Raw genomic sequence first — 15,495 nt, forward strand, 5'->3', positions numbered from 1 at the left:
AGGGGTTCCATTCCACATGGAGTGTATCCCCTAGGCCTCCCAGAACCTGGGCTGAAAACCACCAGTGGCATTCCACACTGGAAGCTGATACCTTTCAGCAGTCTCTTGAGTCAGGGCAGCTTTAATAAGTGAACTTCTGTCAGGAGTGCTCCTTACAGCTCCCTGGCACCCTGACTGCCACCAGGAAGTTGTGCCTCCAGAGCCCTGTGTACATCACTGGAGCAAGCACAGGCTCCAGCCTCATCTGCTGCCCAGCTGAACTCTCTCCTTTGACTTTCCAACTCCATGTGGATGAGCAGCAATGGGTGATTTTAGGGCAAATCCCATCCCTTTGCCCATACACACAGGTTCTGCTCCCAGTTGCAGGCTGCCACTGCTGCACTCAGGCCAGAAGCTTTGGCGAGGGCTGCATGTTCCTGGTGTACTTGGCAAACTGTCAAAAAGCTCATTATGGTGATGGAAGCAGCAATGACAGCACAAATTTTCAGTTGATCCTTCTTACTCTTTTGAAATAGATTCTAAAGGCTAGAAGTCTCATGAAGTAAATGACTGGCCTGAAAAAAAATTGTTTTCCTCTCAATGTCATGGAGATTTTTGACAGTGTCTTTACAGAGCCATATCAGCTTTTGCTTCTTCCCATACCAGCTTCTTTTCTTCCTAGCTTGCAAATAAGCTATCCCAGCAAGTGAAACGTGTGTGCTCTGTTTTTATTAAACCTAAAGTGTTATTCTTGTCTCTGCTCAGTATTCTTAAAATGCCTTATGAGTCCATACAGTGAAAAAATGTATCCTTAGAGTAAGGTTTTCCATCTCTTATTTGAACTCTTATTTTAAGAGACTAGCCAAATATGTCCTGCTTCAGCAAGGGGAACAAATTTTCTAACTGGTTTGCAGCTATTTTTGAGTGGACTGGGCTATTTAGATTATAGGTAAACATATGGGAGACATGAAAAGCCTGAGACATGAATCTGAGAGGAGCTGTGACAAGGTCTGTCAAGAGGGCAGGCTGTGAAGCCTCTTCCCACAGTAGTCTGCAGATGTGCTATGCCTGCTGAGCGTGGCAGTATCCTGTGGACCTTCTTTTTTGAGGCTCTACAACTGTCAGCCCATCACTAAAGTCCTCCATCTTCCAAACTGTGCAGCTGGGTCCATGTGGATCTCTAGGCAGGGTTTTTTGGAGATGGCCTAGGGATGCTGGTGGACAGGCATGGTGAGTGCACTGGGCTGTGCTGTGTGGTTAAGGGCATGGTGGTGTACAGAGCTTAAAGGAATGCACGTGCTTTGGCATCTAGCAAGGAAAAGAGGCCTGAGGAAGCTGCTATGGACCATTCACCTTCATCTCCTTGGCACTGGCCAGTCACGAGGGCTCCTGTGGGACACCTGAACCAGCAGCTCTGCTGTTCCAGGGCTGCTGCTGCCACTGCTGCCTCAATCTCCTTAATGTAATGCCTGCATTGCCTGCAGGGCTGTTAGATTAGGCCAGAGCAATGGAAAGATAATGCAAGGAAGCATCAGCACAACAGTGAAAATCACTGCAGAGACAGGGATTTCAAAGCACAGAAAAAAGCAGACTGAAAAAAGAAGAAAAGTGTGCCTTGCCCCTATGCTATTTAAAATACAGTAATCCCACAGTAACAGGGATAGTATTTTTCTGTTAAACTAAGACTTTAAGACTAAAGGTGTTCTTTTAACATTCATTTTGATGTATTGTCTCAGGAAAAAACCCAAATATAAACAATCCCACTCTATCAATCTGAAAATGTATGCTAGATAAGGGACTTGCAGTGGGTTCCTTTGAGACATAGAGATATGGCAGAGTTCTGATTTTCACTCTCAGAAAAAATGTGATGGCTGAGGCCCCCCAGGAAGACATTTGATACAGAATCTTGTCATTCCATATGAAAAAATAACCATCTTTCATAAATGGAAGTGAGAGTTGTTTTCTGGCTTTTTGTATCTAATCACTCTACATCAAAGGAACTTCTCAACAAAGCAAGAAAATATGCTCATCTACTTCAGTTTCAGATGTCAGCTGAACATGCTTCCAGACTACACAACAAATCCCATCCCACTGGAAGGACCCCCTGGTGACCAGTGCAATACAGGGAGACCAATGCATTAAAAAAAAAAATAAACAAAACAAAAAAAAAAAAAGAAGAGAACAGGGTGAGACCTACAGGCACATTGCCTTATGGGAAGCTCCATCACAGAAAGGGTTTGTGGTTTAAAAATTGCTGATAGTTCATGGTACAGGACTGGTTTCAGGCTGTTCACTTCCATAATTGCTTTTTGTGTGGTCCCTCGAAATTGGGTCCCTCAAAATGAGATTATAAGCATCATGCAGTTGAGTTTCACATTGAGTTTGAAAGGAGAGAGCCAAATCTCCCAAGAAGGGCAGAGGGATCTCTGGAGTGCCAGGCTGGGGGCTGTGCCCAGCCAAAGTGCTGCTCAGCACTGGATGCACATGTTGGCAGAATGCTGCCCCACACTGACCCCTAAGCTGCAATTCTGTTTCATGATGGCATCATGGCTGTAAAGGACAATGCTATGATTTGGTACTGACATAAACATGAAGAGGAGGCAGAGCATTTCAGCCTCTAGACTTGCTGGCAAGCAGATCTGGAAAAAGCTTCCAGCTTTGCTGGTCCTTGTTTGGCTCCCTACGGAAAATGCAGCCACCAATATTTTCATTTAATTTGACATGGACAAATCTGTGGCCTTTTTCTGCCTGTTTGTAGCTCTCCTTGCCCTGGGGGTTTGTGCTGCCTGTTGGCACGATGCCTTCCTGGGCAGTGAGCAGCAGTGAGGGGTCCTGCAGTCCCCGGGGTGTCTCCTCCTCCAGAGGAGTGGGTGGTCACCCAGCTTTGGTTCCTGTGTTTCCTATGTACTACGTTAGTTCTTTTGGGATTCTTTTTGTTTTTTCATGTGGAGAAATACAGCCAGAAAAACAATAATTGACAGTCTGTTTACCCTGCCTGGGGGAGAGGAAGATTTGTAAGGACCAGAGAATCTTCTAATGCAAATATTCCATGGGGTTTGTCGTGGCACAGACAGGGAGGTCCTGCTCCTCAACTCAGACCCAGGAGCACAAAACAGACCAAGTGAAAGGCAACAAACTCTAGATTTGCAGCTGTGGATCTGGTCTTGCTGAAGCAGTGCAAGTGCTGGAATTGGCTACTGTTTGAAGGATTTCAGAAGGGCTCTGGTAGAAAGACAGGAGCACACCCGTTAGGCTGACTCCTTACATGCAGCTGGCCATCACAGCCCGTAAATTGTGTGCATTACTTTCCCTTGGTTTTCAGTGCAAATACAAGTCTGAATAATACAGTACTTTGTTAGCACTTCAAAATTCTCAGGGAAAGAAAAGGATCTTGATAAGAGGCTTTTTTTTTTTTTCCTTCCAGTGCTGCATTACACAGATTCAAGCTGTGTAAATACATTGCCATATAAAAAATGTTTTAAATCTTTCAGTAGAGTGATGTGCCTCAAGGGCAAAAATATGTTGGAAAAAGCCAGCGATGTGGGATTCTTACTAACACCACAAGCAAACACTATGTATGGAATCATCATCTACTCAGATAAGGTTTATCTATACTGTCAACTTAGACTAAGACAGCTAGTATGAATCTAATAATGCAGACCCCACTGGAATTAGGCAGACGAAACACCTTTATAACAAGTGAGCTGAGCTGGTTCTTCATAATAACATGATTTCAAAGTAGATTTGCTTCTTATTGTGGAGGGAGCCTGCCTTCCTTAAAAGTACACTGCCTGGTTGCTCTAATATACCTACTTGGTCCAACTGCAATTTATCATAATTAATTGACAGGGTTAGAGAATCACATTTATCAGCAGGTTAGTTGCTGAGCTCGAGCCCAACAGAGCTCCCAGGGAGGAAATATCCATGCAGGCTGTTGCTCAGGAAGAACTTGCAGTGGATATTAAGCTGTAGTTTGAATTGCAACACAATCCTTGCCAAATGAAATAGCATTTTATATCCAAGCAGTTATAGAAGATTGTAAACCAGTGCTGCCAGTTTTTCATTCAGTGTAACATTGCTTCACGATCTGCTCCCAAGGAGGGAGCCCAGGGTGCCCCTGAGCAGCACATACCTGCACGATTTCCAGCATCTCTGACTTACTGATGTAGCCATTCCCATCAAGGTCGTACATACTGAATGCCCACTTCAGCTTCTGCTCCAGTTTTCCTCTCGACGTTACGCTCAAGGCTATGATGAATTCTCTGAAATCTATTGTTCCGTCTCCGTTGGCGTCGAAAGTGCGGAATACGTGCTCTGCAAACTTAGAAGCGTCCCCGTAAGGAAAAAAGTTTCCATATATTTTTTTAAACTCCTCCATAGATAAATGTCCACTTGGACAGTCTCTCAAGAAGCCTTTGTACCACTCCTGGATTTCATGTTCTGTAAAGTCTGTACTTTCTAGCAAATCCTGCATGACTTCAGGGCGTAGTTTGCTGTTTTGCTTTCCCATATTGGAGTTAAAGTATTACCTGCAGAGCAAAAACAAACACATATGAATTATTATTAATTATTGATACTGATTAGCTTGGAGGCTGTGGAAGAACAGTATGCTGTATTCTGAGTTTTCTGATGATAGTTCACTCTTGGGTATCAACCAAAATCTTGAACAATGTCCAGAACTACATGTATACTCTGTAAAAATTAATAAACATAATCTACATGTTGATTGCATTCCCTTTTGACAGTCTGGAGAACAGTAATTACACTGTATTCACTGCCATCCTATTTTCCCTTGAAATCAGGAGGCAAGCAATGGCTGTTGCAAGGTACAGCTAACAGCAGCTGTGTGCTGCAGCTCTCCCTCCATCCCAGTCACCCAACCATCCTGAGGACCTGGCCTAATGAGACACAACTTCTGTATCTCTGGTGGAAGCCAGGCTGGTACAAAAGCCTTTGTTCCCTTGGTCTTGTTCCAAAATGGGATCAAGGTGTGACTGCGGGGTATGCTGAAATCAGTAGCTCCAAAGCCCTTCCATATATATCTTTATAACCAGAAAGCAACACAGAAACTGCCTCTTTTGTTTGGCACGCATAAATTCCCATTTTACTTCAAAATTAAGATATAATCTGAAGAGATTGTATCAGCAGTGGATTCCCCCACTCAAACTATTACTGTGTTTTGTACCCAGGCAATGAAATTGGAAATTCATTTCCCTTAAATTAACCATTAAGAAGTATTATTGGATGCAGTCTCTATTTAATCACCTTAATTATATTTCATTTGAGGCAAGTTGGTACATATCATATTGTACAGCACATTTACTAATGATGGATGCCTTTGGATTTTAAGTTTTGGAGCCTGAGTATGTTGGCTCCAAAAGGCAACATCAGTTTTACTGGAAGCTTAACATTATTCTGATTTGTGGGAAGCCCTTCTCTATTGACAGAAACCTGCCTGAGAATTTGTCACGCAAATGACAGTCACAACTAAGATATGATATATGGATAATTAAAGTAGAATTGCAAAATAATTTAAACATGATTCACAATGTTGTCAGAATGGAGTCTCTGGCCCAGAGAGGGATTTAATAATGATGGCTGGAATGGCTAATGAGCATTCAATAAAATGTCCTTTCTTAACCAAGATATTTCTTTTAAAAGACGAAGAATAATACAGTATCAATACATCACAGAAGCAGCTACTGAGAAATGTACCACCATTTGAAGCTAATCTACTGTCTCTTCTGTTTGACATTGGGAACAAGAAAGTGAGGTTCCCCTAGGTTGATGCTGCTTTTTTTTTTCTTGTGGAAAGGTCCCTTTCTCCCCAAGGACTTTGAACTCCCCAAGGTAGCTAGAGGACTGATTCCTTAATTTCCTGTGTTCTTGGACCAGAATGACCAAAAAGTTGTATTTCTCAAGTGGAAAACTACAGGATCCATCCTAGATCTATCTGTGTCTCCAGGATTCACTGATGGCTGTCTGGCAGCATATAGCTGTTGCCTTTTTCCCAGCCTGGAAATGAAACTCAAGATAATTTCAGTAAGGAGGTCATACAAAGGTGGATATTTATTTGAAGGCCTTCAGGAGCAGTTATTGAAAGATGTCCACAATTCACCCTCTAGGGGTGAATAAATTTTATGGGTTTTAGGAAATTAGCATAATTGATAAAAAGCACCAATTAGGAGGACATGCAAGTGGTGATGCAATTTTCCTTCAGGTGAAGCCCTTTCTTTGGGGTTTTCTCCTCAGCACTCTCAGCCTTGGTTCCCAGGATGAACCAAGACAGCACTGGGGCCTTGTACCCCGGGGGCTTGGAGTTCTGGAATTTGTTCTGCCTTTTTGTCTAGGGAAAGGCTATGGAAAAGTACTGGGAAAACTAGTCACTAATACAATAGGCTGCAGAGTTACAAATATATGTGCGAAGAATACAGAGAACGTATAAATGAAAAAAGGCAAAAACCAAAGAGCATCACTGTTTGGTAACTATATGTGCTGTCTAAACACATTGCCTACATGGTTATGGAGAACAGGCTTCCCTGTTCACAGACAGGAGGATGGGAAGGGTGAAGAATTCTGCCCCACGAGAGTCTATCCATGTCCTGATAGTCTCAGGGTCTTGGTTGTCTATGTTGACCAAACAGTATCTTTTCCTCCAAAGTGCCTCCAAAACACTTGAAAAGTGGAAGATGCCACCTCAAAGGTAATTTTTTCTACTGCCTTTTGTCTTTTCATCCTGATCAAAACATGCTGTACAGTTTTTAAGCAATCCAAGCTCTTAATGCCCTGAAAATAGCAAAAAAGTCCTTGTTTCATAGGCAGTCCAAGGCAGCTGAACGTTGTGCTGCCTTCCACGAGTGTTGGATGGGGCCCATAATAAACAACCTGGGAATTAGCCGAGGGAATGGATTACATTAGGGCAGCCAGAGGGCTTTATGTCAGGCAAAGCAACATGATCAGGGTCTGCCAGTGGGATGGAAGAGCAACTGGAAGTGGCCAGGGTCAGTTTATAGTGGCACCAGTTTAACACAAACCCCCCAGTAAAATCCCCAGCATAGATAGCAGCTGCCCACCTCTAGCTGGCAGCTCCTCCACAGTGCCAGGGGCAGACCAGAGAGTAGGGAGGGAAGATTGCTGACTAAGGTGCAAGCCAGCTGTGGTGGGAATGAGCTAGAATTAGCCATACAATCCCCTCCTGCTTTTTAATAACTCAAACATTTGAAAATGGAAGACTCAGCTTGCACATTTCTAGTTGAGAGTGCTCTGAAAAATGAAATAGTGAGGTAAGATGCAGGCAGTGTCCTTCGAGAGGTGGCTAATAAGACTGTATTTCACTCTAAAAATTAATGCTTCTATAGCTGCACAGTGCTGTAGGTGCAATATATTTTCACCAAATAATAAAAACCACAGAAGAGTAGAATGCACTGCTTTGAAGAACATCACAACCAGAAAAACCAGTGTTCTCCAGGCAGAAAGGGACAGCTAACCATATGTGACTTGCAGTATGAAATCCATGGCTGTTGTGATGCCAGGTGACACAGTCAAAACTAGTAGCACTATTCCTCACTCCACTCATGATAAATTTTTATCATGTTCTTTCCCTTCCAGAATGTTCCTTTTTAATAGGTGGTGTTCTAGGAACTGCAACAATGGGATTTATTGTGCCTATTCTATCTATTAACAACAAAATGCTTTTGCAGTCCAAGTACAGAAAATCATTGAAGATGCTTGAAGATCCTTACAATTACTTCATAGACTGCTGTCTGACTCTTCGAGATAGATTAGATTGTGGGCAGAGTGCAGTAAGCTAAGAGGATGTCAGCTAACAATGACAGCAATAAAAAACAAAATTAAATTGAAACTGATTTTCACACCTTTTCACACTTTATCATTCCTGTAGCTCTTTCAAATGTCTAAAAAATGATTAAAAGTTCTAAATATAGCAAGTAAATAGTGAGCAGCAATCACAATGGCAAAGTAAAATATTGACAATACTGAGAAATGGATGTTGTAGGAGTACAAAAAGAAAGACAAATTAAGTGGTTAATGAATACGTTTAATTTCATTTCTGCAATTTCTTCCTCTGATACAATGGTGTTAGATATAATATACATGAATGACTTGCTGCATAGAACAACATATCAAAATATCAAGATCTTAATTCATAAGGCAATATTTTTTGGTAAAAGAATGTGATGTGTTATTGGCTTGAAAGGTTGATACCATTTCAGCCAACAACTACAGAATATCAGGAAGTGAAGCGTCAGAAGGAATCCCTGCTCACTGATTATGGGAGGAAACGTCATGGGCCATGGTCCTGAAAGGAAACACTTAAAGTTCCTCTATTCAGGTCCACGTGTGGAGTTTTTAAGATGAAGATGGCAGAGCTGTTTGACAGACAGCTGGCCTGTGGTGATCCAGCAGAAGCTGAGTGACCCTGCCCTGACCGATGCCGGTCCCTGCAGTGCAGCAGATCCTGTGTGCAGGTCCAGCCTGGGAGCTCTGCTGGGCACAAGGGCAGCGAGCACCTCTGCTGCCACGTGTCTCTGCCAGCTGCCCACACACACTTGTTACCTCAGTCTGAAACCTCAGAGGAAGGCAAACACCGCCTGCTGAAGCAACAGCCTTGCAGGAGCTGGAGGGATGCAGCAACCAGGAGCATGCAGCCAGCCCACTGCAACGAGTGCAGTGCAATGCAAACAAACATGCAACGCAAACATCTAAACATATTTCTTTAAAAAAACAAATGTTTTCTTTTTTCGATTGAAGGTTTGCTACAGTAAGCAAGTTCTAGCAACACATGTCTAACAGTGCTTTTACTCTTCAAACTTCACACCCATCATATAAAGAAAACTCCATGCTCTTTTTTTTTTTTTCTTTTTTTTTTCTTTTTTGGATTGAGCTCAGTCTGCCAAAGACAACAAGACTTCTTAATTTTCATTTAGGCTTAAATCTGAGGGGAAGTCCCCTGCTGGGAAAAAGTATTATGAGAAGGGGGCATTTGTGCAGGGAAGCCTTGTTCTAAAAATGGAAGTTTTAGGTTATTGGGTACTTCATAGCTAACAGGATACAAAGCTCCTCAAAGGTCTAAAGAACCAGTTTGAAAAAAAGTCCTCCCTGATCTGTTTCTGGTGGGAGCAGCAAGGTGAGTTACACCATAGGCTTGGTTACAGACACCAATTCTGTAAAAATGAAAGCAGAAAACTTTTCAGAAAGAAGCAATGAAAGTTCAATTTTGTGATTTTTGTCTTCAGAAACTTCTGTTTCTTGGTTTCTAACACACAGTTTGACCTGTTTCCAAGAAATAATCCACTTATGGGTGCAATGCTGTCTTTAATATATTTTTAACACATAATTTGAGAATTTTCCTGAGACTAGCAATCGTGGGATTTCAATCTCTGCCAAGCAGCTGCACAAGATCCTGATGACTGCTGGAATGAACTAAAGGCTGAACAGGACAACAGCGTCACTCTGAGCCAGCTCTGCTACCTGACAAAGGTGAGAAAGCAGTGCTCCAGCATGAGTCAGTCCCCTGTGGCAATGCCACTCGGAGGTACAAGTGTGATTGTCCACTCACCATCCCTGCTGTGGTTCTCCCTCCTGTCAGATCATTACTGAAGACTTGGATGTGTGACATGTATCTCTTAAGCTGTCTGCACATCTGGAAATGGCAGGGATCTCACCTTTCATGTCCTACCCACCAGCAGTCTCCTGTCACTGCATTCCAGCCCCCACAGCACAGCAGACAGAGCTCTGGCAAGCTAAATTCCTCTGCCATCACTTTCTGGCACCCCTATCAGTTCTTTCTCTGCTGCCACTGTGCAACTCAGCTCTGTCACAAGCTCAGAGGAGGGGTGCTGCTCTGTCCTGGTTCACCAAACCTTGCAGTAAGGCATCCCCTTAACATGCAATAAGTGGAGGGATATCGAGGGGAGACTGAGGTGCATCTCACAGCATGAGACTTTGTCTGGGGATGCATCCAAAGGGCTTCCTGGCCAAAATTTTTCCCTGTTATCAAAGTTCACTGCATTAGAACTACTCTCTTCCTTCCCCTCTGCCAGCTGCTCTCATTGCTTGGTAAAGCTTCAGGTACCAAGTACCAGCTCACCACAATGTGTCAGTCTCTGCAAACCCTGTTGTTATTTGTACACATACAGTGTACACATGCTTCCAAATGCAGCTCTGGTTCATCTGTGTCCATGCTCTTACAGAAAGGGGGAAGTTATGTGCATTTACAAAAGTCAAGGCTTGTTGAACACCATCTGATATAAAAGCTTAACTTTCTTTCATAAGGTCAGTTACTCCTTTGGGCTGTAATACTGCTAACTGCTGTATGAGCCATGTAACGAGACAGTTCAGAGCAACAGCTATCTCAAATTCTCAAATGATACACTACCTCCCCATCTTGTGTGCTGCTTCCCTGTGGCTGGGACAGCTGTGTGGCCACGTCCTCATCATGAATGCAAACCCAACAGTAAATGTGGGCAAGGCACTGCCTTGGCATCTTGGGGCTCTCCAGTGAGACTTGAGCAGGGCAGGGACGTGTTTGTTGGTCTCTGGTGTGCTCCAGCCCAGGAGACTCAGAGCCACCTCCAGCACTGCTCTCCTCTGTCCCACTGGAAATTCCAGTGCAGGATCCCACTGGTGGGGCACTGTGTATCGTGACAGCAGCAGCAGCACCTGTGCTGGGAAGAATAACTCCTCTGGTTTTAGTCTCCTGCCCTGAAGTGTAAGCACTACCTGGTCAAGAGTTTTTTTTTATTTCCATCCCACAGAAAACAACTCCTCAGGCTCTTGGAAGCAGCCACTTTGCTTCCTTTTGGCCATTTCTATTTTGTTTTCACACATTCATTTGAGTAACCAGTGTGGAGATGCATGCCAAGAAAGGCTTTTGCTTAATTTTTTTAACAGCATCTTGGAACATATTTTTGAAAGAAAACCAAATTTATTAAAAACCACATAGGGACTTAACAAAAAAAATAAATATATGCAGAAAAAAATTGAGCCTTGCCACCCTCCCTTTATCTTTTTTTTTAATTGGCAAAGAGCAAAAACTGAATGAAATTAATAAGATTAAAAAAAAGTAAATCTGACATTCTCTTACATTATTCAGAAGGAACAGCAGTAAACAGACTTGCAGTGGAGTCAAACAAATACCCAAATACATCTGGCTTTTAATTGGCAAAGAGCAAAAATGGAATGAAATTAATGAGTAAGATTAAAAAAAGTAAATCTGACACTCTCTTACATTATTCAGAAAGAACAGCAGTAAACAGACTTGCAGTGGAGTCAAACAAATACCCAAATACATCTGGCTAAAACTATAGCTGACATCAAAGAAGAGTAATGAAGACTAACGAAGAAATAAAGAGGAAAAAACCCAAGGAAGAGGTGTGGACAGGATCATGACTCAGTATGTATGCTTTATTTATCAACAGAAGGAAGAGGTTCATGCGCCATCCAGTTGCTCACTGGTACTTCCAAACATGTTCATCACAATATTCACTCATCTTTTTCTATTAGGATCTTATTTCGATTCCAGGATCCTGACATGTTCACTGCTCTAAGTTCCTGTTTTGTTTAGTGTCCCCTTCCTGTTTTCTAGCCCCTTACTGGGAATCCTTCCCCAGCAAAGGTGCCCCTAACTTCTCCTTTGACAATATTTGTTCTTTCCTGACAGAATTTGTGCTTTCCTGCTACCCCAGGAGGAACTCAGAACCAGAAATAAAAGCAAATCCTTATAGCTCTGTGTTTTGTTTGAGGCAGGCAGTCCAAGCAGGAGCAGCTGCACAGAGTTCCCATGTTTCAAACTTGGAGGTGCTCATGGGTAACATCAAAAGCCCAGGCTCTTCTCCCTTCAGATTTGCTCTGGCAGAGAAATGCTACAGCTGCTGCACTTCGTCTCCTATTTCTCTTTCTCATAATTCCTTTGTGCATTTTAGCAACGAGGGCTGGTGTGAGGTGTAGGAGGGGGATGCAGCAGAAAGGCAGTGTCCCAGCAGTAAATGCTGGGGTCTTCAGCACCACTGGGTTAACCAGACAATGGCCTAGTGCTCGCCATGTTACTCTCAGCAGTGCCCACAGTCCTGGCTGAGTTGTTTAGAGGCCAGTACACAGTGTTTCAGTCTCAAGCAGTGAAAGTGATGATGTGCACACCTCTCACCTTTGCATCACCTTCAGCATCACTGGGGCTTCCAGAAAAGGTCTCTGTTTCCAAAGCATTTCCTGAAAGTTGGAGCGTGTGGCACAAAAAGGATTACTAGGCATGTGAGCATTTCTAATATTGGGAGCTGGGGAAAAGAGCATGTTATGTGCATTTGTTAGTGCACACTGTGCACTGACTCCTCTCTCATTCATGGCTGGCCACTCTTTCCATCTTAAAGTCCTGCACTCAGGACTCAGAGCTTATTTCTGAAGCTGCTCCTGGCTGAAGTTTGGTGTACATGTATCCACCAAGGAGGAGTGTCTGTAATGGGCTACCTCTACCCATCAGATTTTGATTCCATGGGGCAATCAGGTTTGTCATTAACCTTTTGGCAGTCAGGTACTCGCTGCTGCTGCATCACCAGAGGGGGGATGAAGCTGTCTCACTTTATACAAAATCTCTGCTGCTTAGACAGAGCACACCTAGGCATCTTTAGGAAGGTTGTCTGCTCAGTTAACTTCAGGCAGTGAAGACACACGGAAAAGGGGCTGCTGGAGATACATATAAAGCAATCCCAGATCCTACAGTGACCCTCCAAAGAGTAAAAGGGTGTAAATGTGGGCTCCTCTGAGCACACAGTGAGGCATCTAGCACTTCAGCCCTTCTCAGTGTCCTGGGCTTTGTCTGGAGTCCCTTTGGGAAGTGCTGCCACAACTGTACGAGCAGGGCAAAAAATGATGCAATAAGTGGTGGACAGTCATTCCCCAGGGCCAGCAAAGGCTTCACCCATCCAGAATGGCTTGAAAGTAACCTTTTCTTCCTTAATGAGAAATGAGCAAACAAAAAAAAAGATAAACCAGACAAAAGAGGAAGAACTCATACAGATTTGTTTACCCCTCCTCTTACACTCAGAAAAGGTCTTGCTATTTAATTTCATTTCTTCCTAATTCTTTTAGAACTCACAACAATAAAAACCATGCCAATATTCACATGCTTTTTTGGTTCATAATCATTCATTTGTGAAGTTGAGAAACAACACTTTACCATATGGTGAATAAGAAAAAACCACAACATTTTGTTCATTAACCCTGGGTAGAATGATCTAAGGTCTTTAAAATAACTAACTCTTTGTCTTGGCAGACTTCAAATGACTCTTTTGGGAATTAGATATATATTTATGTATTTGATTTCTTAAAACTCTACGGAAATGGTATTTTTGTAAAAGTATGTTTGCCTTTGCCTAATTTTGTATGGCAAAGGGCAAGAGAGACTTTGCTAACAGTACATTAGAAGATCCACCCTCAGGAGGCTGCCTTTCCAGATTTTACTGCATTCAGCTGTTTCACTAAGCACAGGACATCTGCAGTATTTATAAACATGAGTGTTAAGCTGACAGCAGGGGAGTTGGCAAAATCTCTCACCTGTTCCATCTGGAGGTGACTTTACCTATCAACATTCTTTCAGAACGCCATATATCAAGATCCAAATGATGGAAATTTTCTGTGGTTACTGTGTTTCCTATTAAGCAACTTGTGAGCCTGAAGTCTCTTTGGTTAACAATACCTTTCTGGGCCACATTTCCTAAAATGCTCAAGGTCACATTTTTCCAAGTTCCCAGTACCCACAATTAAACTTGGGTTTGTCAAAATAAACACACCTTCCCTTTGGGCACCTGTGCAATAGGTGGTTTCTCAAAAAGCATCTGTATGCAGTAAACTGCAACCTGCCAGAAAGTAGCACCACTGATTTTGGTACCTACTAAGAGCCTGGGTGCTTTAGAAAAGCCACCCTTGCTACACACCTGCGTCACTGCTGTTTGTCCTTGTCCTGATACTCACATGTCCAGCCATGTCAAACCCAGTTTATTCCCCTTTCTTCCACAGGGCTTCTCTCCTTTGTGCAGGGCACCCACCAGAGTAAGTAACATAATCTTCCCCAGTGCACCTGAGCACACCAGTCACCAAACTCATCCAGCAGCTACTTCATCGGGTTTCTAATCTGTCCTACATCTTGTTTGGTCCTTTTATGTAATCTTATATGCAATACCTCGGTGGAGGGTAGTGGAAACCAAAGCAGAAAGCTACTGTTGCACAAAGTAAGATGAGAAGCTGATGTGAATTCATGATATTGATTTTTTTATCTTTGTAAATAAATAGCATGTGACTCCAAAAGACTGACATTTGTGCTTAGACTCCCCTTAAAAAAATTGTTAACAGATGGTCTCCTATCCCACAGCAGAGACTTGGTGTTGACAGAAAAAAGTGAAATCGTGATACTGGAAAAAATGGAGCCATTAGCTGGCAAACTAGATATTTTCAAAGATGTTCATATGACAGGGAAAGGAATGATTGTGAAGGTTCCTACCTGGACAGTAACTGTGAGTTTTTGTTCCATATTGAAGAGAGTTATTGGAACTTTCTCCAGGAAAGTAGGCAACTGGAGATTGGGAGTGGGAGGTTACTGGCAGTCAGGACCAGAATTTTGCTAAGGAGATGGAAACAAGACTCACTAAGATAATGTCACAGTTTGCAAGTTCATAAATATGAAGGTCCATGCCAGGGATGATTTGTCCAGCATTTAACACTCTCAAGTGTGCCTGAACAAGAGAGATAATGTAAGAGAGATCTAGATGACTAAAGGAACTTTGTGGGAGTTGTAGGAGTTTTTAAGGCAGTCTTCAAAGATGTTCCCAAACTGCATATATTTGTGTTAATTTTCTCTTTGTGCATGTCTTATTTCTCAGAATTTTTACATCCTTGAACTTGCAAGATGATCCTGTACATTACTGGCCCTGGACAAACAGCACTGGGTGAACATCTTTTCAGTAGAGCCCATTTCCATTAGGGTAATGCAGCTTTTTGCTGAAATCAAAATGTTTTGTCACATTCAAGAAAACAAATTTTGTAAAAATGTTAGAATTTATAATTTCAATTTAATCTTTTCCTTTTAACATGGCAAAATGTTTCAGTGTTACTTTATGTGTTTATTAATTTTGTTTTGGCATTTATATTTGATTAATTTTAGAATTACACTGGTTTGGTATTATTGAGAAAACAATTCAATACCAATGAAGTGAAATAACTTGGTGTTTCCAGAGCAGTTTTAATATCCATCCCACTGGGAAAATTTGATGTTTTGTTCCAATATGCAGTGAAAATAAATACAAACGTCAAAATTTCCTTTGGAATGGGAATTTCAGATTCTAACCAGCTCTAATCAACAACAAAGCCATCTGCTTTGTATTAATGACTTAGGACAGCATTTAATGCTGCAAGAGAGGGTGATATTCCACTGCTCAGCATTGCTCATGGAAGTCAATGACATATGGCAAGTTTCTAGCTTCTAGTTGTCTAGGGGAGTTGAAGCTAGCC

At 42.4% G+C, this 15,495-nt stretch overlaps 1 protein-coding gene across 2 annotated transcripts in view; it reads right to left on the reverse strand.

Moving 5' to 3' along the window:
- NCALD (neurocalcin delta) overlaps nucleotides 1-15,495 on the reverse strand; it is a 57,845-nt gene that overhangs the window by 12,497 nt on the left and 29,853 nt on the right. For both annotated transcript variants that reach the window (XM_039706217.1, XM_039706216.1), the window contains one exon: nucleotides 4,112-4,508. In XM_039706217.1, the coding sequence (XP_039562151.1) occupies nucleotides 4,112-4,489 (378 nt within the window). In that variant the 5' untranslated portion in view covers nucleotides 4,490-4,508. The remainder of the gene's footprint in view (nucleotides 1-4,111; nucleotides 4,509-15,495) is intronic.

Source organism: Passer montanus, unplaced genomic scaffold (assembly GCF_014805655.1).
Source record: "Passer montanus isolate IOZ18808 unplaced genomic scaffold, ASM1480565v1 scaffold19, whole genome shotgun sequence".
In the NCBI taxonomy this organism is placed as follows: Eukaryota; Metazoa; Chordata; class Aves; order Passeriformes; family Passeridae; genus Passer; species Passer montanus.